This window comes from Drosophila teissieri, chromosome 2R (assembly GCF_016746235.2).
Source record: "Drosophila teissieri strain GT53w chromosome 2R, Prin_Dtei_1.1, whole genome shotgun sequence".
Taxonomy (NCBI): domain Eukaryota; kingdom Metazoa; phylum Arthropoda; class Insecta; order Diptera; family Drosophilidae; genus Drosophila; species Drosophila teissieri.
Window position 1 is genome coordinate 3,246,035 of NC_053030.1, and position 24,069 is coordinate 3,270,103.

Genomic DNA, 24,069 nt, shown 5'->3' on the forward strand with positions numbered 1-24,069 from the left:
TAATCCCTAGCGTCGATGCCCCAATAAATGTTTTCAAAAATCAAATATTCTTTTATAAATCAGATAAATACGACTACAAGTTCACCATCCCATTTCCTACTTTCCATAGACATGAAATATACCGACTCGAATACACCACGGACTATATAATAACAGACCTAAAAAAACCCCTCAACCGTAATTAACGGCATTCACACGACTGAAGACATTATGGGAAAAATACAGACAACCTACAGAAGTCACTTCAATGGAATCAAAACTCGATTCACACAATCCAGGGTAGAAGACTTGACAGACGAAACTGAACAGGAAGAAAGAATTCTTCAAATACATAGGAGAGCACATCGAAACGCTCTAGAAAATCAAAAGCAACTAGCAGAAACCTATTATTTTCCAAGAATGAAGCAAAAAATTATACATTTAGTTAAGCAATGTAAACTTTGCAAAGAAGCTAAATATGACAGACACCCCCCAAATCCGGAAATTCAAGAAACTCCTATTCCAGAATACCCCGGTCACATATTGCACATTGACATTTATTCTACAGAACGACACTTAGTACTCACTGCAATAGATAAGTTTTCTAAATTAGCGCAAGCACGAATTATAAATTCAAAAGCAATAGAAGATATCAGAACCCCTTTGCGTGACATTATATTTTATTTCGGAGTCCCAAAACATATCGTTATGGACTACGAAAAAGCTTTCAATTCCCAATCAATTAAGTTCTTGTTGGAGCAGCTACAGATAGACGGTCAGGTAGAACGATTCCATTCAACACTCTCAGAGATAATGAGATGCCTCAAGAAAGAGGGCACTGAGAGAAATTTTAAAGAACTTTTAGAAAATGCAGTTTACGAGTACAATTACAGTTTTTATTCGGTTACAAAGAAACGACCATTAGAAGTATTCTTCGGTAGGAGAGTAACAACATACCCGGACCAATACGAGACAGCCAGACATGACAATATTGAAAGACTTAAAAATAAACAGGAAATGGACCGAACAAACCACAATAAGAAAAAAAACGAAATACTAAACTATCAGCCAGGAGAAAAAATATTCGTAAAAATAAACACTAGATTAGGTTCAAAGCTTTCCCCAAGATATAGGAAAGAAATAGTTAAGGAAAACAAGCACACTACAGTAACAACAGAATCAGGAAAAACGGTTCATAAAAGCCATATCAAAATCTCAATTTTTCAGAATATTACTATGGCTTACGAAGAATGTCAGTGGAACGATGAACCTTACAAACTATACGAACGCACAGATACTGACAATGAACAAGGGGATCGGAAAACTACAAACCTCAACAACTAAACTAATACACCTCATTAACCCCGACCAAATCCAAACCGCTTTAGATATTTTACATGTACTAGGTCCTTAAATTGGCTAGGGTCAGGATGGAAGTACATAGCGGGTAGTCCAGATCATGATGACCTGGTTATGATAGAGCAGAACTTAGATAAACTTATTGACAATAATAACCAACAGGTCATTGTTAACAATCAGTTAGAAGAAAGAATAAATAAACTCACTTCAGTATCTAACGCTCTCAGCAATTCTATTCAAAAAAGCAGTTCAGTAAGTATTGAGACGGCTATTAGTTTGCACAACCAGATTCGCCTTTTAAAAGAAGAAATTATTAACATTAAATATGCCATTCAATGGGCACGATTAAACGTAGTTAACACACTTGTATTAAATGAAGATGAGCTAATTGAAATCGAGAAAATTTAAAAAAAAAAATAATATGCCACCCCTATCAATGGAAGAAATAATGGAGTTTTCCGATGTGTCAATTCTACATAATAAAACAACACTTCTGTATATTGTAAAAGTTCCAAACTTAGAAGAAATACAATACCAAGACCTTATTATAAAACCCATAGTAAAAAACAATTCAATCATTCACTTAAACTATCAAGAAATCTTTGTTTTCAAAAACCTTACCTATGGCATTCCCCAAACTTGTAAAACCGTAGAATATATAAAAATATGCGATATGTAAAAATGTAAATATTATAAGTTAAAAATAAGGTAACACTGTAACTATCGATAAGAAGGGCACTCGATATATTATTGTCGTCGTGCGTCACGTGGAGTTGCCTTAAACGGCTACCCTACGCATTGGTTCCCGAAAGAAAGGGCAGACTAATCCGTAGTAGTAGAACACGTTTTATTCTGGAAGAATTCAATGTTTCACAATTGCAACTAACTTAACTTATTAGCTCACCGCAGTGTGTCCTCCAACTCTTACACGACAATGAAAGCTTAATTTTTCCGGCAATTTACAATGGCGAAAAACAATGTGCCCAGACACATATGGGCTTACAAATCCTTCCACATTCGGACTTCTTAAAAATACTAACTAGCCTATCGATAACAATATTCGATCCGGGACATCCCGGACCCCGTGAAAAACCGCTTCACTCAAATCCAAAACTGCAAGTCGCATCATTGTCCTAGATAGGCCGTTGTCGTTCACGCGCACCTTAGCGCGTCTGACGACTCCATCAGCTCCGCTGTAGATCTCCTCCACGATGCCCTTGCGCCACTCTCGTCGGGCCAAGGCAGGATCGCAGACGAAGACCATATCACCCTGGTGGATGGGCTCCGTTCGGCGGCACCACTTCTCGCGGCGCACAAGCGTAGGCAGGTACTCCATGACCCACCTCCTCCAGAAACGGTCTCGTAGCAGGCGAGCAATCCTCCACTGCTTCCTCGTAAAACCCTCCTTGGGCAGCTCCGCATCCAATCCAGGCGTATCCGGCAGATTGGCTACTCCCTTGAGTAGATCGTTTGGCGTCAACGGCGCCTCCTGGTCCGCATCCACAGGCAAGTGGGTGAGCGGACGCGAGTTTACAATATTCTCCGCCTCAATCAGGAAACTCTCCAATACATGGTCCTTCGGCGCAACTTCCTTCAGGGTATGACGCAGTACTCTCTTGACGCACTGCACCATGCGCTCCCAAACTCCGCCCTCAGACGGGTTCGCTGGACAATTAAAAACCCATTCAATGCTTCTGCTTGACAACTCACTCTGAAGCTTCTCCATCTCGAATACGTCACCAAAGCGCCTGGCTTCCCTGTCAGCTCCCACGAAGTTCTTGCCGTTATCGCTGCGCAGTCTATATACTGGCCCTCTACGGCAGACGAAGTTTCTGATCGCAATTATGCAGGAATCCGTCGACAGGTCATGCGCCAGCTCCAGGTGAATCGCCCTTGTCGTCAAACACGTAAACAAGGCGACCCAACGCTTCTCCTTGTGACGGGACACAGTCACCAGCAGTGGCCCAAAGTAGTCCAGTCCTGTGTATTTGAATGGCCATCCACCCGCATCCAGTCTGTCTTCCGGATGGGGTCCCATTATCGGCGGCATCGGCCGCGCTCGCTGCAACTTGCACTCGTTGTACGATGAGATGACTCCCCGCATCACACGCCTCATTTTTGTGAGCCAGAACTTTGTCCGGATCTCCGCAATCGTAGCATCCACATTTTGATGCTTCATCCTGGCGTGGAAGTCTCTCACAATCAGCTCTGTCAGACTGTGCCTGTGTGACAGTAATACGGGCCTCCTCGCACTGTACGGCATGCACAGTGCGGCATCAATTCTGCCGTAAGCTCGCAGAATCCCGTCCTCGTCTAGGTAGGGCACCAACCCTCGAATGTCGCTCGATCTAGCGACGTCCTGTCCAGTTTCCGCCGACCTCATCTCGTCGGGGAACGACTCCAATTGTGCCTGTCTGACCAACAGGTTCTCCGCGGCCTTACATTCTGCTGCAGTAAGGCCGTATTCCTGGAGCTCGTTTCGCTGTTTGCGGCACCAGCGCGCAAACCGTAGGACCCAGGCTGTGGTCCTCACCAGGCGACTGAAGCTCGAGAATCTCTGAAACGGAATAACAAAATCGTCTGCCGCAACTAATGCAAACTCACTGGGCATCTCTTCTTCATCAGGGGCATCTGGAACACGCTCAGTTCCTTCCTCAGGCCCCGGCCAGCTGGCTGCTGGCTGCCTCAAAAATGCAGGTCCTCTTAGCCACCTTGATTCCTGGCTATGGTCGACTCCTTTCTGCGACCGCGTCGCATCATCAGCCGCATTGTCGGCTGTAGGCACCCATCTCCATTGGGAAACCTTCGACGACTCCAAAATCTCCGCCACTCGGTTGCCAACAAACTGCTTATACCGGCGGTGGGTGCTGCCGATCCATCTCAGCACCGTCTTAGCAAAGACATTAGAATAACAAGATGCGTAACGCCATACGATTTTTTTGCACACGATTTTTTCGTGGTGGCTTTTCAAGTGGCTTTTCGCTCTCTCGAAATTTTATTCAAAAGCCAGAGAGCGGAGAGCTCTAGAGCCACCAGCTCTCTTGTACGCATACAGCGACAGCTGACCACTGTATTGGTGCACACGTATGCACATGCATTGTAAAAATGACAAAATATGCCCTTCATCTTAGAAGTTATTAGACTTTAAATCTATATTATTTTTTATAAATTGACACCACTTAAAAACTCTAGTCTTGCATTGCCTTAACATAACAATTATTCAAATTTAACACAGAAATAATAATAGCACAATCTATGTACAAAAAAATGCATAATAATTTTAAAAGATGACTTTATATTAGAATAATTGTCATTAGAGTATTCACCGTGCGACGTGTGAAAAATATAAGAAGACAATGATTCTTCGGTGCTTATGTCCGCACTTCGTGCTTCAAGAAATCAATTTTGCAATAAACAGATTCCATATTTTTATTTATTTTATAAATATTAATTTTTTAATATGAATTATTTGTATGAAATATTTACTTTTGAAATGTAATTTCTTTTTTTGGTAATTCTTTGTTTTAAATTACAGTAGTAATAATAATTTACTTTGTATACGTTTTAATTATTTACTGTAGTTATTTAGTCAAATTACTAGTATGAAATTTAAGAATTTTCAGTATTTAAAATGCAACTAAGATTCATTTAAATTATTTTCTTATATTTCATTTTGTTGTTTTTAAAACAGCCCGCAATTATGGGTAGGCAGAAAAGCGCGCCAATTTTTTTTGTTTTTTCTTTTAATACGTTTTTTTTTTCTCTTAAAACGTTTGCTTAAAGCTGACTATACGTATAGCTCCTCGATTTTTTTAAATTTCGCTATATAATTGTATTTATAATCAATTAAAGTCGTTTTGTTGCATTGGTAAAGTACGGAAATATATTACATATATTACATATTAATAATTATCAATATAAATATAAATATAAATATGTAACCGGTAGCTAATTCGAGCGGCGATTTTATCAAACGAATATTAAAAAAACTTCTTTCAAACCATAATAGTTTTGAATCGAAATTGACCAAAACATTAATCAAATTCGTTTCTTAGATCAAAATTGATTTCGGCCCGAAAATCGTCTTCTAGCAGAAGCACGCACACATACACACTATCTCCTTTAATGTTTTAACTCACACAAGTAAGACAATTCTATTTTTAGATTTTTACGCTCTCAATTTTAGGCGAGCGAAAAGAGAGCAATTTTGGTCGTCACCAAAAAAGTGGCTGCATAGTGCAAAACTAATGTATGGCCGTTACGCATCTTGTTATTATAATGTCTTTGGTCTTAGAGTCCGTCCATAACACCAGGTCCGTGATGACCACACTGTGCTCCTCCTGGACAGTGTTCATCAGCCTGGTTCCAAGAACTGCTGCCTGCAGCTCCAGCCGTGGGATCGTCATCGTTCTCATTGGGGCACACTTCGTCTTCGCACTCACCAAGCTCACCTGCACGTCGTCGTCCTCATATGTGACCCTCCAATAGGCCACCGCCGCGAATGCTGCCTGACTAGCATCCACGAAGACGTGCAACTCTACGGCCAGGACTGCTCCACGCCCAAAATAATGGCGCGGACATCGGAACTGTCCCACGGCGTCCATCTCTTTGCGCCAAATCGCAAAGGCTTTGCTTAACTCCTCCGGTAGTGGTTCGTCCCACTGGATCTTCTGCCTCCAAATCTCTCGCAGCTGCAGCTTCGCTGTAACCATGAGGCAGCACAGGAATCCCAGGGGATCGAACGTTGACATCACCAGGCTCAAATATTCCCTCTTCGTAGGGACTCGATCTCCACTCAGGACGCTGCTTGGCACTCGATGATACTCCACGTTGAATCTGAAGTCATCTGTTGCTACTTGCCAACGCATTCCGAGGATCTTCTCTTCAGCCTCACCCCATCCGACGCTCTTGACTCGACCAGGTCCTAAAGCCGTCTCCACGGTGGATGAGCTGGATGAAAACTTGCATAATTCGAATCCAGCATCCTTGTGTAACTCCTTCACTCGGGTAGATACGCTGATAGCCTCGCTCTCTGTAGCGAAACTGTCCACATAGTCATCGACATAATGGTAGTCGGTGATGGCCTTGACCGCTCTCGGATCCGAATCCCGATACTTCAGGGCATTCATAGTCTTCACGTAATGCGCAGCGCTCGGCGAACAAGCTGCTCCAAACGTCATTACGTTCATCTCATAGACATCCGGGTCTCTCTCGTCGTCGCCATCTCTCCAGAGGAATCGTTGGGAACATCTATCCTCGGGTCGGATCAGCACTTGGTGGAACATCTCCTTGATGTCACCGCAGACTCCGACGGCTCCCTCTCTGAAATGAAAGAGCACAGCTAGCAAAGGCTTATAGTGCTGAGGCCCTTTGTCCAGCTCCGAGCTTAGCGAGGTTCCTCCAACTTTGGCTGCAGCATCAAACACAAGCCGTACCTTGCCGGGCTTATTTGGGTTTTCGACACCAAAATGTGGCAAATACCATAGGCGATCGCTCCTTACCGCGACCTCCTCCGGCTGCAGCCTCCTCGCGTATCCTTTAGATACGTAATCCTTTATAATCCGATCGTATTCCTGCGCCAACGGCTTGTTGCGCTTCATCTTCTTCTCGACGTTGACCAGCCTCCTGTACGCCATCTCATAGCTCGGTGGCAGCACAACGTGGTCGTCCTTCCAGAGTAATCCCGTCTGGTAGCGACGCCCCACTTTCACCGTGGTGTCTTCGAGTATCCTTTGGGCCCGAACATCGTCGCTGGCTGCGACCGGCGGCGCGGGCTTCACTCCAAAGTTCTCCATGTCGAAGTAGTCCTCCACCATCTTTTCCATCGCGTCATCCACTGACACGGCAAGTAGGCAGGACCTCGGTGACGGCGTGGTCGGTTGCCCACTTACAGGCCCAAACACAACCCAGCCCAGCTCGGTTGCGGCCGCATACGGTCCCTCTCGAGCGAACCGCCTCGTCCTAAGTGGCAACCCCAGATGTCCGTGATCCAGGCCGATGAGCAGCTTCGGCACCACGTTGCTGTAAGGCTTCATCGGCAGACGCGCATCCCCGTGCACGCCCTGGACATCTCGTCGGCTCAATGTCTGCATCGGCAAACTCAAACTCGAAACGGCATAAACGTTTTTCAATACATGGCGAGTGGGCTTTCCAACTCCACTTATCTTCCGACTCACCACGTTGGTAGGCTCTCTGGTTGCCTTACCTCCAAACCATTGGATATTTAGCTGCCGACGCTCTCCTTGCACTCCAAGATCCTTTCGTAGCTCGTCATCGATCATCGTGACGGAGGAACCCTCATCTAGGAGCGCATACGTATCAACCTTTCGCCCCGCTCCGTACAGCGTAACCGGCAGTATACGGAACAGTAGACGGCCTCCTTCGGCGTCAACGCAGCTCAAATTCCTCTGCATGGGCGTTCCCGCTTCACGCGGAGCTCCTCTCTCCAGGCTGTTGCTGGGAACGGCTGGCTGCCGGTTCCTCTCCTGGTCCCTGGCCGGGCTGCGTCTGGCTGCCTCATCACGGCGCTGACATTTCCTGGATGAATCAATAGCGCCTTCACCGCCTCGCGCGCTTCATTCTTCAGCGCCTTCAACAACCTCTGGTTGTTCTCCAGGTCCGTGCAGTTGTACGCTCGGGTCGTCTCCACGAACGCACAGCTGAAGATCGGCCACTCCTCGGGCTGCCCTCCAAATATAGGCAAGTCCGGAAGCTTCCTTGGCCCATATGCTCCCTGGATTCCACTCGGCGTCGTCGCGGCGTAGGATCCGACAAGTGCTGTTGCCGCATTGTGGATGCTCACGCCCGGTAGCACGAGTCCATGCGCTGGCTGCGCAGTGCCTGTTGCACACAGTGGCTCCACAAAATAGTTGCTAGTAGTAAGCAATGGCGGTCCACTCGAAGATGGTGGCAGCGTGCAGGCCGCACCGCTCGCACCGTCACCGTTGTATGGCACCGACCCGACCCCGTTATGTAAGGCCTCTCCGTTAGATGTGGGTATTGGCTGGCCGCTCCAAAATGGCGGCCGCCCCGACGCTCCACTGTTGGCGCCGACTGCGCTTGGGCCAACTGCGGTTGGCGCGCAATTGGCGGTGCTCACACTTTCCAGGGATCTAGCCTTCTCCAGCTCCCTCTCCAACGCTGCGATCCTCTCCATGTTTAAATCCAGAAAAATGAAATCAATCTGCAAGCTCAGCGTCTGCATAATTTCCTGCACACGCCGAGCTGCCAAGTAGAATTCGATAATTTCCTGCACACGCCGAGCTGCCAAGTAGATTTTGAAGAATCTGATTGGTAACAACTTCCGATCCCACCAATGCAAGTGATTCCAAGAAGACTGCACCGATTTGACCAGCAAAACATCAGCCGATGTCGTGGCCTATTGGAAAGCTACGGAGCCGACGCCGATCCTCTGCCACCAAGGGCAGCGCAGCTCACAGCCAAAGACTCACAGCTTGCTAGGGACAGCTTAGGGTAATTTAGTTGCAAATTGGATTTATACAAATAAAGTCGTTCTTAACTGAACTCCAATTTATTTTATTTTTTTACCTTGCTAACCGCAAAGTAATTAACTTATATTAGCCTTGATATAGTCATAATATGTCTTACAACGTTGTCATTAAATAAAAAATATAAAGCAATCTTTTTTGTATTATCTCTTTTTTTTATATACTAGATATTGAATTTCCCAACGTAATTAAACAATTTCAAAACAGGTTTTTACAGAACTTTTATTTTTTACAGACGGTTGAAGGCGCAGTTTCACTTGCCCAGTACGACCTCTTCAATATTCCCAAATTACGTTAAAACCAAGAACAAATTTTAAATAGCAATCTTGATGTTATAGTCTTTTGTTACTTTCTAAATATTGGACTGACCGATATAATTACTTTATTTCCAAACTGTCTTTCGCAGAATTTCGATTTTTTATAGATGTTTGAAGGTACCGTGGTTCTTGCTCCCTATGACTATTTCACTGTTATTTCTAAAGGAAGTTAGCCCTAATAAAAAATATAAAACAACTGTTTTTATATTAACCTTTTCTTTTTTTTTGTTAATGTTGGTCTAACAATTAAAATACCAAATATTTCGATTCTGTCATTAGCAGAATTTCTATTATTTTTTTTACAAATGTTTGAAGCTTCAGTGCCGTTTGCCCCGTATAAACATTTCCATAATATATTCAGCTGAAGTTAACACAAAGACAAAATATGGAATATCAATTCTTTTATTATTTTCTATATAAATAGGCTGCAAAATAAAATGTTATATCTCATTGAATGTGGTTTGTGGTCCTGAAAAGGACCGATTGTAGAGTATACTAGGGCTTTGGCTGCCAGTTGAAGCCTTGCCTATTTAAGCACGCTCGCCGCGGATGCGTCTCGCTAATTGAATGTCCTTGGGCATAATGGTGACACGTTTAGCATGAATGGCACACAAGTTGGTATCTTCAAAGAGACCAACCAGATAGGCTTCGCTAGCTTCCTGCGGGCCCATAACCGCCGAGCTCTGGAATCGCAAGTCAGTCTTAAAGTCCTGAGCGATTTCACGCACCAGACGCTGGAAAGGCAGTTTGCGGATCAGAAGCTCGGTGCTCTTTTGGTAGCGACGGATCTCACGCAAGGCCACTGTTCCAGGGCGATAGCGGTGAGGCTTCTTCACACCTCCGGTCGCAGGGGCGCTCTTGCGAGCGGCCTTAGTAGCCAGTTGTTTGCGTGGAGCCTTTCCACCAGTCGATTTGCGTGCAGTTTGCTTGGTAGGAGCCATTTCCGATTTGAGTTTCACCACAGTTCACGTTCACTACTTCACGTTTCAAAACACAATAAACGATCAGAGCATTTGCTACCTACTTATATAGCAAGCGTGGATGGTGAGAAAGAGAAAGGGAAACAGAGGCCATCTCATTTGACGAGCGAGGAACGAAACGAACATATCGTTCGTACTCTCTCGGGTTTTTGGCGTTTTACGTATAAATAGAGGCACACAGAAAATGTTGAAATTAGTTCTTCAGTGACATTCGGACTGTGTGTGTGCAGAATAGTATAAAACAGTGAAAAATGACTGGTCGTGGTAAAGGAGGCAAGGGATTGGGAAAAGGTGGTGCTAAGCGTCATCGCAAAGTGCTGCGTGATAACATCCAAGGTATCACGAAGCCTGCTATCCGCCGTTTGGCTCGTCGTGGCGGTGTGAAGCGCATATCTGGACTCATATACGAGGAAACGCGTGGTGTTCTGAAGGTTTTCTTGGAGAACGTAATTCGTGATGCCGTCACCTACACCGAACACGCCAAAAGTCCTGTACTTTTATTAAGCAATCGGTCCTTTTCAGGACCACCATTCACTTTTTAAAGGAGGTACATTTTCAAAAAAAATTTTCCTTTTATTGGTTGGGAATCCCAAGAATGACGTAGTACGCAATTACATCAAACTAAATGTCGATCGTTGATTGCTCTTTCAGGTAGACCAATGTGACAGTGTAGTGTGTATATATTGATAGATTCATAACATGGCTTTGTACAGACTGTACTGATTTCAGACACCGCGTGTATATCAACGCATCGTGAAGTGCGAAAAATAAAAAACTACTTTATATAATAGAAAATCTGAAAAACCGTACTGCATATATAAATAAAATATGACCATTCTTAAAATAATTTTTTGTATAATTTATTTAATACAACATAATAGTAACGTAGTTGGAAATTTTTTCAAATCTTTGGTAACAATTTGGTCGTCCTGAAAAGGACGGTTTGATTGACGATTTTATGTACAAGTAGGTTTTCAGCTTTTGAAACGTTTAAGCCTTCTTCTCGGTCTTCTTGGGCAACAGAACAGCCTGAATATTAGGCAACACTCCACCTTGGGCAATAGTGACGCCGGAGAGCAGCTTGTTTAACTCCTCGTCGTTGCGGATGGCCAGCTGTAAATGACGCGGAATAATTCTAGTCTTCTTGTTGTCACGAGCAGCATTGCCTGCCAACTCGAGAACTTCAGCGGCCAGATATTCCATTACGGCTGCTAGGTAAACTGGAGCGCCTGCACCAACACGCTCGGCGTAGTTGCCCTTCCGGAGCAGACGGTGAATACGGCCCACAGGGAATTGAAGACCGGCACGGTTGGAGCGGGACTTTGCCTTTCCCTTCACTTTGCCACCTTTTCCACGTCCAGACATTTTGCTTTGCGTTTATTTCACTTAGTTCACTTTACACACGGTACACGAATGCTGGCCGAGCCCCGGCAGGGAAATATTTATACTTTTTCGTCTGCCAGCGCTTTCAGTTAGGGGTGGGTGACTTAGACCTGAAATGATTGCCCGTAAAAAAGTATAAAAATGAACGCGTTCGGAGCCCACATTATGATAAGTGAATTGTGTTTGTGAAAATATAAGTAAAGTGAATAATGCCGCCGAAAACTAGTGGAAAGGCAGCCAAGAAGGCTGGCAAGGCTCAGAAGAACATCACCAAGACCGACAAGAAAAAGAAGCGCAAGAGGAAGGAGAGCTATGCCATCTACATTTACAAGGTTCTCAAGCAGGTCCATCCTGACACCGGAATTTCATCTAAGGCGATGAGCATAATGAACAGCTTTGTAAATGATATTTTCGAGCGCATTGCTGCCGAGGCGTCTCGTCTGGCTCACTACAACAAGCGCTCGACCATCACCAGTCGAGAAATTCAAACGGCTGTTCGCCTGCTTCTGCCGGGAGAGTTGGCCAAGCATGCTGTCAGTGAGGGAACCAAGGCTGTCACCAAGTACACCAGCTCCAAATAATTTGTTCCTGCGAGTGCGGACAATAATCCAAAACGGCCCTTTTCAGGGCCACAATGTGTTTCACCAAAGAAATGTATTTTTCAATATATCGTCGATTTCAACATATCCACCCATACTATGGGGTTAAAATTGTTAAAATTTGTTTAGATATGTATATTAAAAAAATCGGAAACTAAAACTGAATACGCTCAACAAGCAACGTAATTCAATAACGAGAGACACTACGCGTTTTATTGTTGTTGCCAATAATAATCCAATTTTCAAAAAGTATTTAAATGAAAGTTTTTTCTCTTGCAACGAAACGTTGTAGCCCTGAAAAGGGCTTATTTAGACAAATTTCAGATCTTGAAATCCAAAATTTTGATTGCGAACATGTACCCACTACTGTACTTTTTCACAATTTACTTCTTGGCAGCCGTTGTCTTTGCTTTCGGCTTCTTGGCAGTAGCAGAAACCGCTGCTTTCTTCGCAGTCTTTTTGGGTTTGGCAGACGCCGCTGGCTTTGCCTTTGGGGCTTTGGCTGCTGCAGCCTTCGACTTCGCTGCGGTCGCTTTCGCCTTTGTTGCGGCGGGCTTCGACTTTACGATTCCAGTTTTCTTGGCATCCTTGGCTTTTGCCTTCTCGGTTTTCTTCTTCTCGGCAGTCTTTTTGGTGGCCACAGCCTTCTTAACCTTGGGCTTTTTGTCAGCAGCCCCAGCGGCCGTTTTTTTGGAGGAGGCACCAGTCTTCTTGGATGCTACCTTCTTGCTTTCCACTTTCTTCTCAGCAGACAAAACCCTCGACTTCGCCTTCGGATCCTTATCCTTCTTGGCGGAGGCCGAAAGTTTAAATGATCCAGATGCACCCTTTCCCTTTGTTTGGATAAGCTTTCCATTGACCACGGCCGATTTTAGGTACTTCTTGATGAATGGAGCTAACTTTTGGGCGTCGCATTTATAAGTGGCAGTAATATATTTTTTTATTGCCAGAAGTGATGAGCCGCCACGTTCCTTTAAATTTTTAATCGAAGCGTCCACCATTTGCTGAGTTGGCGGATGTGACGGCGTCGCAGTGGCTTTCTTTGCCTTTGTGCCGGTAGATCCAGATGCCTTTTTTTGGGCCACCTTTTTCTCAACTGTCGCGGATGGGGCAGCCACTGGAGAAGCGGACGTTGCAACTGCAGAATCAGACATTTTTCTTCACTAAGAACACTTTTTTCTTCAGAAAATGGTCCGCGCGCTGTTGCCAACCTCCCTTGCTCGGATGAGAATCGAGGAGGAGAGCACTTTGACAATACGACTGCCAGCAGTCATTTACTATGTTGATGTTTGCTTGAAGTGCAAACATTTTTTGTAAATATTAAGTGTTTAAAATCTTTAATGAAAATAAGTTTTAATTGCTCTACATTCTTAAATAATTTTTTCTTCACTATGAATTTTTCAATCGTTGATATATGGTTTTAGTGACCTTTTAATGTTGATTGAACTTGAATATTCACATTTTTAACTAAAGCAATTTATAAAAAAACATGTTTTTAAATTATAAATCATGAAAATAATTTAGTAATTCCCGATTTTTTTTACAACTTCAACTTTCGACCTTTAGAAAAACCTAAAAAAGAAGCGTATATTATTGATTGAGATACTTTATTAATTGATTTAAGTTGACAATGAACTACACAACAAGTTTGCTTTACGGCATCATTCAGCAATGGTTTTCGATGCTAAAAAATACATCTATTTTAAAAAATAATGTTTTTTTAATATTTTCTTAAAATAATAATGTGTTTGCTTTAGTAGATTAGAGTTTTCATGCATTTTTATAAATAATTTGTCTAAAATAAATCAATTTCCCTGCCATATATCAGCCTTGATATAGTCATAATATGTCTTATAACGTTTTCATTAAATAAAAAATATAAAGCAATCTTTTTTGTATTATCTCTATTTTTATATACTAGATATTGAATTTCCCAACGTAATTAACCAATTTCAAAACAGGTTTTTACAGAACTTTTATTTTTTACAGACGGTTGAAGGCGCAGTTTCACTTGCCCAGTACGACCTCTTCAATATTCCCAAATTACGTTAAAACCAAGAACAAATTTTAAATAACAATCTTGATGTTATAGTCTTTTGTTACTTTCTAAATATTGGACTGACCGATATAATTACTTTATTTCCAAACTGTCTCGCAGAATTTCGATTTTTTATAGATGTTTGAAGGTACCGTGGTTCTTGCTCCCTATGACTATTTCACTGGTATTTCTAAAGGAAGTTAGCCCTAATAAAAAATATAAAACAACTGTTTTTATATTAACCTTTTCTTTTTTTTTGTTAATGTTGGTCTAACAATTAAAATACCAAATATTTCGATTCTGTCATTAGCAGAATTTCTATTTTTTTTTTACAAATGTTTGAAGCTTCAGTGCCGTTGCCCCGTATAAACATTTCCATAATATATTCAGCTGAAGTTAACACAAAGACAAAATATGGAATATCAATTCTTTTATTATTTTCTATATAAATAGGCTGCAAAAGAAAATGTTATATCTCATTGAATGTGGTTTGTGGTCCTGAAAAGGACCGATTGTAGAGTATACTAGGGCTTTGGCTGCCAGTTGAAGCCTTGCCTATTTAAGCACGCTCGCCGCGGATGCGTCGCGCTAATTGAATGTCCTTGGGCATAATGGTGACACGTTTAGCATGAATGGCACACAAGTTGGTATCTTCAAAGAGACCAACCAGATAGGCTTCGCTAGCTTCCTGCAGGGCCATAACCGCCGAGCTCTGGAATCGCAAGTCAGTCTTAAAGTCCTGAGCGATTTCACGCACCAGACGCTGGAAAGGCAGTTTGCGGATCAGAAGCTCGGTGCTCTTTTGGTAGCGACGGATCTCACGCAAGGCCACTGTTCCAGGGCGATAGCGGTGAGGCTTCTTCACACCTCCGGTCGCAGGGGCGCTCTTGCGAGCGGCCTTAGTAGCCAGTTGTTTGCGTGGAGCCTTTCCACCAGTCGATTTGCGTGCAGTTTGCTTGGTACGAGCCATTTCCGATTTGAGTTTCACCACAGTTCACGTTCACTACTTCACGTTTCAAAACACAATAAACGATCAGAGCATTTGCTACCTACTTATATAGCAAGCGTGGATGGTGAAACGAACATATCGTTCGTACTCTCTCGGGTTTTTGGCGTTTTACGTATAAATAGAGGCACACAGAAAATGTTGAAGTTCTTCAGTGACATTCTGTGTGTGCAGAATAGTATAAAACAGTGAAAAATGACTGGTCATGGTAAAGGAGGCAAGGGATTGGGAAAAGGTGGTGCCAAGCGTCATCGCAAAGTGCTGCGTGATAACATCCAAGGTATCACGAAGCCTGCTATCCGCCGTTTGGCTCGTCGTGGCGGTGTGAAGCGCATATCTGGACTCATATACGAGGAAACGCGTGGTGTTCTGAAGGTTTTCTTGGAGAACGTAATTCGTGATGCCGTCACCTACACCGAACACGCTAAGAGAAAGACTGTTACAGCCATGGATGTTGTGTACGCTCTGAAGAGGCAAGGCCGCACCCTCTACGGATTCGGCGGTTAAAAAAAAAGTCCTGTACTTTTATTAAGCAATCGGTCCTTTTCAGGACCACCATTCACTTTTTAAAGGAGGTACATTTTCAAAAAAAATTTTCCTTTTATTGGTTGGGAATCCCAAGAATGACGTAGTACGCAATTACATCAAACTAAATGTCGATCGTTGATTGCTCTTTCAGGTAGACCAATGTGACAGTGTAGTGTGTATATATTGATAGATTCATAACATGGCTTTGTACAGACTGTACTGATTTCAGACACCGCGTGTATATCAACGCATCGTGAAGTGCGAAAAATAAAAAAACTACTTTATATAATAGAAAATATGAAAAACCGTACTGCATATATAAATAAAATATGACCATTCTTAAAATAATTTTTTGTATAATTTATTTAATACAACATAATAGTAACGTAGTTGGAAATTTTTTCAAATCTTTGGTAACAATTTGGTCGTCCTGAAAAGGACGGTTTGATTGACGATTTTATGTACAAGTAGGTTTTCAGCTTTTGAAACGTTTAAGCCTTCTTCTCGGTCTTCTTGGGCAACAGAACAGCCTGAATATTAGGCAACACTCCACCTTGGGCAATAGTGACGCCGGAGAGCAGCTTGTTTAACTCCTCGTCGTTGCGGATGGCCAGCTGTAAATGACGCGGAATAATTCTAGTCTTCTTGTTGTCACGAGCAGCATTGCCTGCCAACTCGAGAACTTCAGCGGCCAGATATTCCATTACGGCTGCTAGGTAAACTGGAGCGCCTGCACCAACACGCTCGGCGTAGTTGCCCTTCCGGAGCAGACGGTGAATACGGCCCACAGGGAATTGAAGACCGGCACGGTTGGAGCGGGACTTTGCCTTTCCCTTCACTTTGCCACCTTTTCCACGTCCAGACATTTTGCTTTGCGTTTATTTCACTTAGTTCACTTTACACACGGTACACGAATGCTGGCCGAGCCCCGGCAGGGAAATATTTATACTTTTTCGTCTGCCAGCGCTTTCAGTTAGGGGTGGGTGACTTAGACCTGAAATGATTGCCCGTAAAAAAGTATAAAAATGAACGCGTTCGGAGCCCACATTATGATAAGTGAATTGTGTTTGTGAAATATAAGTAAAGTGAATAATGCCGCCGAAAACTAGTGGAAAGGCAGCCAAGAAGGCTGGCAAGGCTCAGAAGAACATCACCAAGACCGACAAGAAAAAGAAGCGCAAGAGGAAGGAGAGCTATGCCATCTACATTTACAAGGTTCTCAAGCAGGTCCATCCTGACACCGGAATTTCATCTAAGGCGATGAGCATAATGAACAGCTTTGTAAATGATATTTTCGAGCGCATTGCTGCCGAGGCGTCTCGTCTGGCTCACTACAACAAGCGCTCGACCATCACCAGTCGAGAAATTCAAACGGCTGTTCGCCTGCTTCTGCCGGGAGAGTTGGCCAAGCATGCTGTCAGTGAGGGAACCAAGGCTGTCACCAAGTACACCAGCTCCAAATAATTTGTTCCTGCGAGTGCGGACAATAATCCAAAACGGCCCTTTTCAGGGCCACAATGTGTTTCACCAAAGAAATGTATTTTTCAATATATCGTCGATTTCAACATATCCACCCATACTATGGGGTTAAAATTTGTTTAGATATGTATATTAAAAAAATCGGAAACTAAAACTGAATACGCTCAACAAGCAACGTAATTCAATAACGAGAGACACTACGCGTTTTATTGTTGTTGCCAATAATAATCCAATTTTCAAAAAGTATTTAAATGAAAGTTTTTTCTCTTGCAACGAAACGTTGTAGCCCTGAAAAGGGCTTATTTAGACAAATTTCAGATCTTGAAATCCAAAATTTTGATTGCGAACATGTACCCACTACTGTACTTTTTCACAATTTACTTCTTGGCAGCCGTTGTCTTTGCTTTCGGCTTCTTGGCAGTAGCAGAAACCGCTGCTTTCTTCGCAGTCTTTTTGGGTTTGGCAGACGCCGCTGGCTTTGCCTTTGGGGCTTTGGCTGCTGCAGCCTTCGACTTCGCTGCGGTCGCTTTCGCCTTTGTTGCGGCGGGCTTCGACTTTACGATTCCAGTTTTCTTGGCATCCTTGGCTTTTGCCTTCTCGGTTTTCTTCTTCTCGGCAGTCTTTTTGGTGGCCACAGCCTTCTTAACCTTGGGCTTTTTGTCAGCAGCCCCAGCGGCCGTTTTTTTGGAGGAGGCACCAGTCTTCTTGGATGCTACCTTCTTGCTTTCCACTTTCTTCTCAGCAGACAAAACCCTCGACTTCGCCTTCGGATCCTTATCCTTCTTGGCGGAGGCCGAAAGTTTAAATGATCCAGATGCACCCTTTCCCTTTGTTTGGATAAGCTTTCCATTGACCACGGCCGATTTTAGGTACTTCTTGATGAATGGAGCTAACTTTTGGGCGTCGCATTTATAAGTGGCAGTAATATATTTTTTTATTGCCAGAAGTGATGAGCCGCCACGTTCCTTTAAATTTTTAATCGAAGCGTCCACCATTTGCTGAGTTGGCGGATGTGACGGCGTCGCAGTGGCTTTCTTTGCCTTTGTGCCGGTAGATCCAGATGCCTTTTTTTGGGCCACCTTTTTCTCAACTGTCGCGGATGGGGCAGCCACTGGAGAAGCGGACGTTGCAACTGCAGAATCAGACATTTTTCTTCACTAAGAACACTTTTTTCTTCAGAAAATGGTCCGCGCGCTGTTGCCAACCTCCCTTGCTCGGATGAGAATCGAGGAGGAGAGCACTTTGACAATACGACTGCCAGCAGTCATTTACTATGTTGATGTTTGCTTGAAGTGCAAACATTTTTTGTAAATATTAAGTGTTTAAAATCTTTAATGAAAATAAGTTTTAATTGCTCTACATTCTTAAATAATTTTTTCTTCACTATGAATTTTTCAATCGTTGATATATGGTTTTAGTGACCTTTTAATGTTGATTGAACTTGAATATTCACATTTTTAACTAAAGCAATTTATAAAAAAACATGTTTTTAAATTATAAATCATGAAAATAATTTAGTAATTCCCGATTTTTTTTACAACTTCAACTTTCGACCTTTAGAAAAACCTAAAAAAGAAGCGTATATTATTGATTGAGATACTTTATTAATTGATTTAAGTTGACAATGAACTACACAACAAGTTTGCTTTACGGCATCATTCAGCAATGGTTTTCGATGCTAAAAAATACATCTATTTTAAAAAATAATGTTATTTTAATATTTTCTTAAAATAATAATGTGTTTGCTTTAGTAGATTAGAGTTTTCATGCATTTTTATAAATAATTTGTCTAAAATAAATCAATTTCCCTGCCATATATCAGCCTTGATATAGTCATAATATGTCTTACAACGTTTTCATTAAATAAAAAATATAAAGCAATCTTTTTTGTATTATCTCTTTTTTTTATATACTAGATATTGAATTTCCCAACGTAATTAACCAATTTCAAAACAGGTTTTTACAGAACTTTTATTTTTTACAGACGGTTGAAGGCGCAGTTTCACTTGCCCAGTACGACCTCTTCAATATTCCCAAATTACGTTAAAACCAAGAACAAATTTTAAATAACAATCTTGATGTTATAGTCTTTTGTTACTTTCTAAATATTGGACTGACCGATATAATTACTTTATTTCCAAACTGTCTCGCAGAATTTCGATTTTTTATAGATGTTTGAAGGTACCGTGGTTCTTGCTCCCTATGACTATTTCACTGGTATTTCTAAAGGAAGTTAGCCCTAATAAAAAATATAAAACAACTGTTTTTATATTAACCTTTTCTTTTTTTTTGTTAATGTTGGTCTAACAATTAAAATACCAAATATTTCGATTCTGTCATTAGCAGAATTTCTATTTTTTTTTTACAAATGTTTGAAGCTTCAGTGCCGTTGCCCCGTATAAACATTTCCATAATATATTCAGCTGAAGTTAACACAAAGACAAAATATGGAATATCAATTCTTTTATTATTTTCTATATAAATAGGCTGCAAAAGAAAATGTTATATCTCATTGAATGTGGTTTGTGGTCCTGAAAAGGACCGATTGTAGAGTATACTAGGGCTTTGGCTGCCAGTTGAAGCCTTGCCTATTTAAGCACGCTCGCCGCGGATGCGTCGCGCTAATTGAATGTCCTTGGGCATAATGGTGACACGTTTAGCATGAATGGCACACAAGTTGGTATCTTCAAAGAGACCAACCAGATAGGCTTCGCTAGCTTCCTGCAGGGCCATAACCGCCGAGCTCTGGAATCGCAAGTCAGTCTTAAAGTCCTGAGCGATTTCACGCACCAGACGCTGGAAAGGCAGTTTGCGGATCAGAAGCTCGGTGCTCTTTTGGTAGCGACGGATCTCACGCAAGGCCACTGTTCCAGGGCGATAGCGGTGAGGCTTCTTCACACCTCCGGTCGCAGGGGCGCTCTTGCGAGCGGCCTTAGTAGCCAGTTGTTTGCGTGGAGCCTTTCCACCAGTCGATTTGCGTGCAGTTTGCTTGGTACGAGCCATTTCCGATTTGAGTTTCACCACAGTTCACGTTCACTACTTCACGTTTCAAAACACAATAAACGATCAGAGCATTTGCTACCTACTTATATAGCAAGCGTGGATGGTGAGAAAGAGAAAGGGAAACAGAGGCCATCTCATTTGACGAGCGAGGAACGAAACGAACATATCGTTCGTACTCTCTCGGGTTTTTGGCGTTTTACGTATAAATAGAGGCACACAGAAAATGTTGAAATTAGTTCTTCAGTGACATTCGGACTGTGTGTGTGCAGAATAGTATAAAACAGTGAAAAATGACTGGTCGTGGTAAAGGAGGCAAGGGATTGGGAAAAGGTGGTGCAAGCGTCATCGCAAAGTGCTGCGTGATAACATCCAAGGTATCACGAAGCCTGCTATCCGCCGTTTGGCTCGTCGTGGCGGTGTGAAGCGCATATCTGGACTCATATACGAGGAAACGCGTGGTGTTCTGAAGGTTTTCTTGGAGAACGTAATTCGTGATGCCGTCACCTACACCGAACACGCTAAGAGAAAGACTGTTACAGCCATGGATGTTGTGTACGCTCTGAAGAGGCAAGGCCGCACCCTCTACGGATTCGGCGGTTAAAAAAAAAGTCCTGTACTTTTATTAAGCAATCGGTCCTTTTCAGGACCACCATTCACTTTTTAAAGGAGGTACATTTTCAAAAAAAATTTTCCTTTTATTGGTTGGGAATCCCAAGAATGACGTAGTACGCAATTACATCAAACTAAATGTCGATCGTTGATTGCTCTTTCAGGTAGACCAATGTGACAGTGTAGTGTGTATATATTGATAGATTCATAACATGGCTTTGTACAGACTGTACTGATTTCAGACACCGCGTGTATATCAACGCATCGTGAAGTGCGAAAAATAAAAAAACTACTTTATATAATAGAAAATATGAAAAACCGTACTGCATATATAAATAAAATATGACCATTCTTAAAATAATTTTTTGTATAATTTATTTAATACAACATAATAGTAACGTAGTTGGAAATTTTTTCAAATCTTTGGTAACAATTTGGTCGTCCTGAAAAGGACGGTTTGATTGACGATTTTATGTACAAGTAGGTTTTCAGCTTTTGAAACGTTTAAGCCTTCTTCTCGGTCTTCTTGGGCAACAGAACAGCCTGAATATTAGGCAACACTCCACCTTGGGCAATAGTGACGCCGGAGAGCAGCTTGTTTAACTCCTCGTCGTTGCGGATGGCCAGCTGTAAATGACGCGGAATAATTCTAGTCTTCTTGTTGTCACGAGCAGCATTGCCTGCCAACTCGAGAACTTCAGCGGCCAGATATTCCATTACGGCTGCTAGGTAAACTGGAGCGCCTGCACCAACACGCTCGGCGTAGTTGCCCTTCCGGAGCAGACGGTGAATACGGCCCACAGGGAATTGAAGACCGGCACGGTTGGAGCGGGACTTTGCCTTTCCCTTCACTTTGCCACCTTTTCCACGTCCAGACATTTTGCTTTGCGTTTATTTCACTTAGTTCACTTTACACACGGTACACGAATGCTGGCCGAGCCCCGGCAGGGAAATATTTATACTTTTTCGTCTGCCAGCGCTTTCAGTTAGGGGTGGGTGACTTAGACCTGAAATGATTGCCCGTAAAAAAGTATAAAAATGAACGCGTTCGGAGCCCACATTATGATAAGTGAATTGTGTTTGTGGAAATATAAGTAAAGTGAATAATGCCGCCGAAAACTAGTGGAAAGGCAGCCAAGAAGGCTGGCAAGGCTCAGAAGAACATCACCAAGACCGACAAGAAAAAGAAGCGCAAGAGGAAGGAGAGCTATGCCATCTACATTTACAAGGTTCTCAAGCAGGTCCATCCTGACACCGGAATTTCATCTAAGGCGATGAGCATAATGAACAGCTTTGTAAATGATATTTTCGAGCGCATTGCTGCCGAGGCGTCTCGTCTGGCTCACTACAACAAGCGCTCGACCATCACCAGTCGAGAAATTCAAACGGCTGTTCGCCTGCTTCTGCCGGGAGAGTTGGCCAAGCATGCTGTCAGTGAGGGAACCAAGGCTGTCACCAAGTACACCAGCTCCAAATAATTTGTTCCTGCGAGTGCGGACAATAATCCAAAACGGCCCTTTTCAGGGCCACAATGTGTTTCACCAAAGAAATGTATTTTTCAATATATCGTCGATTTCAACATATCCACCCATACTATGGGGTTAAAATTTGTTTAGATATGTATATTAAAAAAATCGGAAACTAAAACTGAATACGCTCAACAAGCAACGTAATTCAATAACGAGAGACACTACGCGTTTTATTGTTGTTGCCAATAATAATCCAATTTTCAAAAAGTATTTAAATGAAAGTTTTTTCTCTTGCAACGAAACGTTGTAGCCCTGAAAAGGGCTTATTTAGACAAATTTCAGATCTTGAAATCCAAAATTTTGATTGCGAACATGTACCCACTACTGTACTTTTTCACAATTTACTTCTTGGCAGCCGTTGTCTTTGCTTTCGGCTTCTTGGCAGTAGCAGAAACCGCTGCTTTCTTCGCAGTCTTTTTGGGTTTGGCAGACGCCGCTGGCTTTGCCTTTGGGGCTTTGGCTGCTGCAGCCTTCGACTTCGCTGCGGTCGCTTTCGCCTTTGTTGCGGCGGGCTTCGACTTTACGATTCCAGTTTTCTTGGCATCCTTGGCTTTTGCCTTCTCGGTTTTCTTCTTCTCGGCAGTCTTTTTGGTGGCCACAGCCTTCTTAACCTTGGGCTTTTTGTCAGCAGCCCCAGCGGCCGTTTTTTTGGAGGAGGCACCAGTCTTCTTGGATGCTACCTTCTTGCTTTCCACTTTCTTCTCAGCAGACAAAACCCTCGACTTCGCCTTCGGATCCTTATCCTTCTTGGCGGAGGCCGAAAGTTTAAATGATCCAGATGCACCCTTTCCCTTTGTTTGGATAAGCTTTCCATTGACCACGGCCGATTTTAGGTACTTCTTGATGAATGGAGCTAACTTTTGGGCGTCGCATTTATAAGTGGCAGTAATATATTTTTTTATTGCCAGAAGTGATGAGCCGCCACGTTCCTTTAAATTTTTAATCGAAGCGTCCACCATTTGCTGAGTTGGCGGATGTGACGGCGTCGCAGTGGCTTTCTTTGCCTTTGTGCCGGTAGATCCAGATGCCTTTTTTTGGGCCACCTTTTTCTCAACTGTCGCGGATGGGGCAGCCACTGGAGAAGCGGACGTTGCAACTGCAGAATCAGACATTTTTCTTCACTAAGAACACTTTTTTCTTCAGAAAATGGTCCGCGCGCTGTTGCCAACCTCCCTTGCTCGGATGAGAATCGAGGAGGAGAGCACTTTGACAATACGACTGCCAGCAGTCATTTACTATGTTGATGTTTGCTTGAAGTGCAAACATTTTTTGTAAATATTAAGTGTTTAAAATCTTTAATGAAAATAAGTTTTAATTGCTCTACATTCTTAAATAATTTTTTCTTCACTATGAATTTTTCAATCGTTGATATATGGTTTTAGTGACCTTTTAATGTTGATTGAACTTGAATATTCACATTTTTAACTAAAGCAATTTATAAAAAAACATGTTTTTAAATTATAAATCATGAAAATAATTTAGTAATTCCCGATTTTTTTTACAACTTCAACTTTCGACCTTTAGAAAAACCTAAAAAAGAAGCGTATATTATTGATTGAGATACTTTATTAATTGATTTAAGTTGACAATGAACTACACAACAAGTTTGCTTTACGGCATCATTCAGCAATGGTTTTCGATGCTAAAAAATACATCTATTTTAAAAAATAATGTTATTTTAATATTTTCTTAAAATAATAATGTGTTTGCTTTAGTAGATTAGAGTTTTCATGCATTTTTATAAATAATTTG

General features: G+C 42.5%; 10 protein-coding genes and 2 pseudogenes across 10 annotated transcripts; 5 read left to right on the forward strand and 7 right to left on the reverse strand.

Annotated features, from left to right (window-relative positions):
- Positions 1-2,377: 2,377 nt before the first annotated feature.
- Positions 2,378-8,494, reverse strand: LOC122614397. Its single transcript, XM_043788966.1, has 3 exons — positions 7,938-8,494; positions 5,649-7,875; positions 2,378-4,228 (listed from the first exon to the last, which is right to left on the reverse strand). The coding sequence occupies exons 1-3, from the start codon at positions 8,492-8,494 to the stop codon at positions 2,378-2,380; spliced, it is 4,635 nt and encodes a 1,544-aa protein (XP_043644901.1).
- A 2,579-nt stretch (positions 8,495-11,073) lies between these two features.
- Positions 11,074-11,508, reverse strand: LOC122614882 (histone H2A). Its single transcript, XM_043789592.1, has one exon. It carries the CDS (start codon positions 11,506-11,508, stop codon positions 11,134-11,136), a length of 375 nt encoding a protein of 124 aa, XP_043645527.1. The 3' UTR covers positions 11,074-11,133.
- Positions 11,509-11,735: 227 nt separating this feature from the next.
- On the forward strand, positions 11,736-12,152 carry LOC122614884 (histone H2B). The gene has a single exon (XM_043789594.1). The coding sequence runs from the start codon at positions 11,736-11,738 to the stop codon at positions 12,105-12,107; it is 372 nt and encodes a 123-aa protein (XP_043645529.1). The 3' UTR covers positions 12,108-12,152.
- Positions 12,153-12,420: 268 nt separating this feature from the next.
- On the reverse strand, positions 12,421-13,313 carry LOC122614880 (histone H1). Its single transcript, XM_043789591.1, has one exon. It carries the CDS (start codon positions 13,277-13,279, stop codon positions 12,509-12,511), a length of 771 nt encoding a protein of 256 aa, XP_043645526.1. The 5' UTR covers positions 13,280-13,313; the 3' UTR covers positions 12,421-12,508.
- A 2,061-nt stretch (positions 13,314-15,374) lies between these two features.
- On the forward strand, positions 15,375-15,721 carry LOC122614398 (annotated as a pseudogene).
- A 407-nt stretch (positions 15,722-16,128) lies between these two features.
- Positions 16,129-16,732, reverse strand: LOC122614883 (histone H2A). Its single transcript, XM_043789593.1, has one exon. It carries the CDS (start codon positions 16,561-16,563, stop codon positions 16,189-16,191), a length of 375 nt encoding a protein of 124 aa, XP_043645528.1. The 5' UTR covers positions 16,564-16,732; the 3' UTR covers positions 16,129-16,188.
- A 43-nt stretch (positions 16,733-16,775) lies between these two features.
- On the forward strand, positions 16,776-17,206 carry LOC122614887 (histone H2B). The gene has a single exon (XM_043789597.1). The coding sequence runs from the start codon at positions 16,790-16,792 to the stop codon at positions 17,159-17,161; it is 372 nt and encodes a 123-aa protein (XP_043645532.1). The 5' UTR covers positions 16,776-16,789; the 3' UTR covers positions 17,162-17,206.
- Positions 17,207-17,465: 259 nt separating this feature from the next.
- On the reverse strand, positions 17,466-18,358 carry LOC122614885 (histone H1). Its single transcript, XM_043789596.1, has one exon. It carries the CDS (start codon positions 18,322-18,324, stop codon positions 17,554-17,556), a length of 771 nt encoding a protein of 256 aa, XP_043645531.1. The 5' UTR covers positions 18,325-18,358; the 3' UTR covers positions 17,466-17,553.
- A 2,111-nt stretch (positions 18,359-20,469) lies between these two features.
- On the forward strand, positions 20,470-20,825 carry LOC122614796 (annotated as a pseudogene).
- A 407-nt stretch (positions 20,826-21,232) lies between these two features.
- LOC122614793 (histone H2A) lies at positions 21,233-21,729 on the reverse strand. Its single transcript, XM_043789451.1, has one exon. It carries the CDS (start codon positions 21,665-21,667, stop codon positions 21,293-21,295), a length of 375 nt encoding a protein of 124 aa, XP_043645386.1. The 5' UTR covers positions 21,668-21,729; the 3' UTR covers positions 21,233-21,292.
- Positions 21,730-21,892: 163 nt separating this feature from the next.
- LOC122614795 (histone H2B) lies at positions 21,893-22,311 on the forward strand. Its single transcript, XM_043789453.1, has one exon. It carries the CDS (start codon positions 21,895-21,897, stop codon positions 22,264-22,266), a length of 372 nt encoding a protein of 123 aa, XP_043645388.1. The 5' UTR covers positions 21,893-21,894; the 3' UTR covers positions 22,267-22,311.
- Positions 22,312-22,570: 259 nt separating this feature from the next.
- Positions 22,571-23,463, reverse strand: LOC122614791 (histone H1). Its single transcript, XM_043789450.1, has one exon. It carries the CDS (start codon positions 23,427-23,429, stop codon positions 22,659-22,661), a length of 771 nt encoding a protein of 256 aa, XP_043645385.1. The 5' UTR covers positions 23,430-23,463; the 3' UTR covers positions 22,571-22,658.
- Between the last annotated feature and the right edge of the window lie 606 nt (positions 23,464-24,069).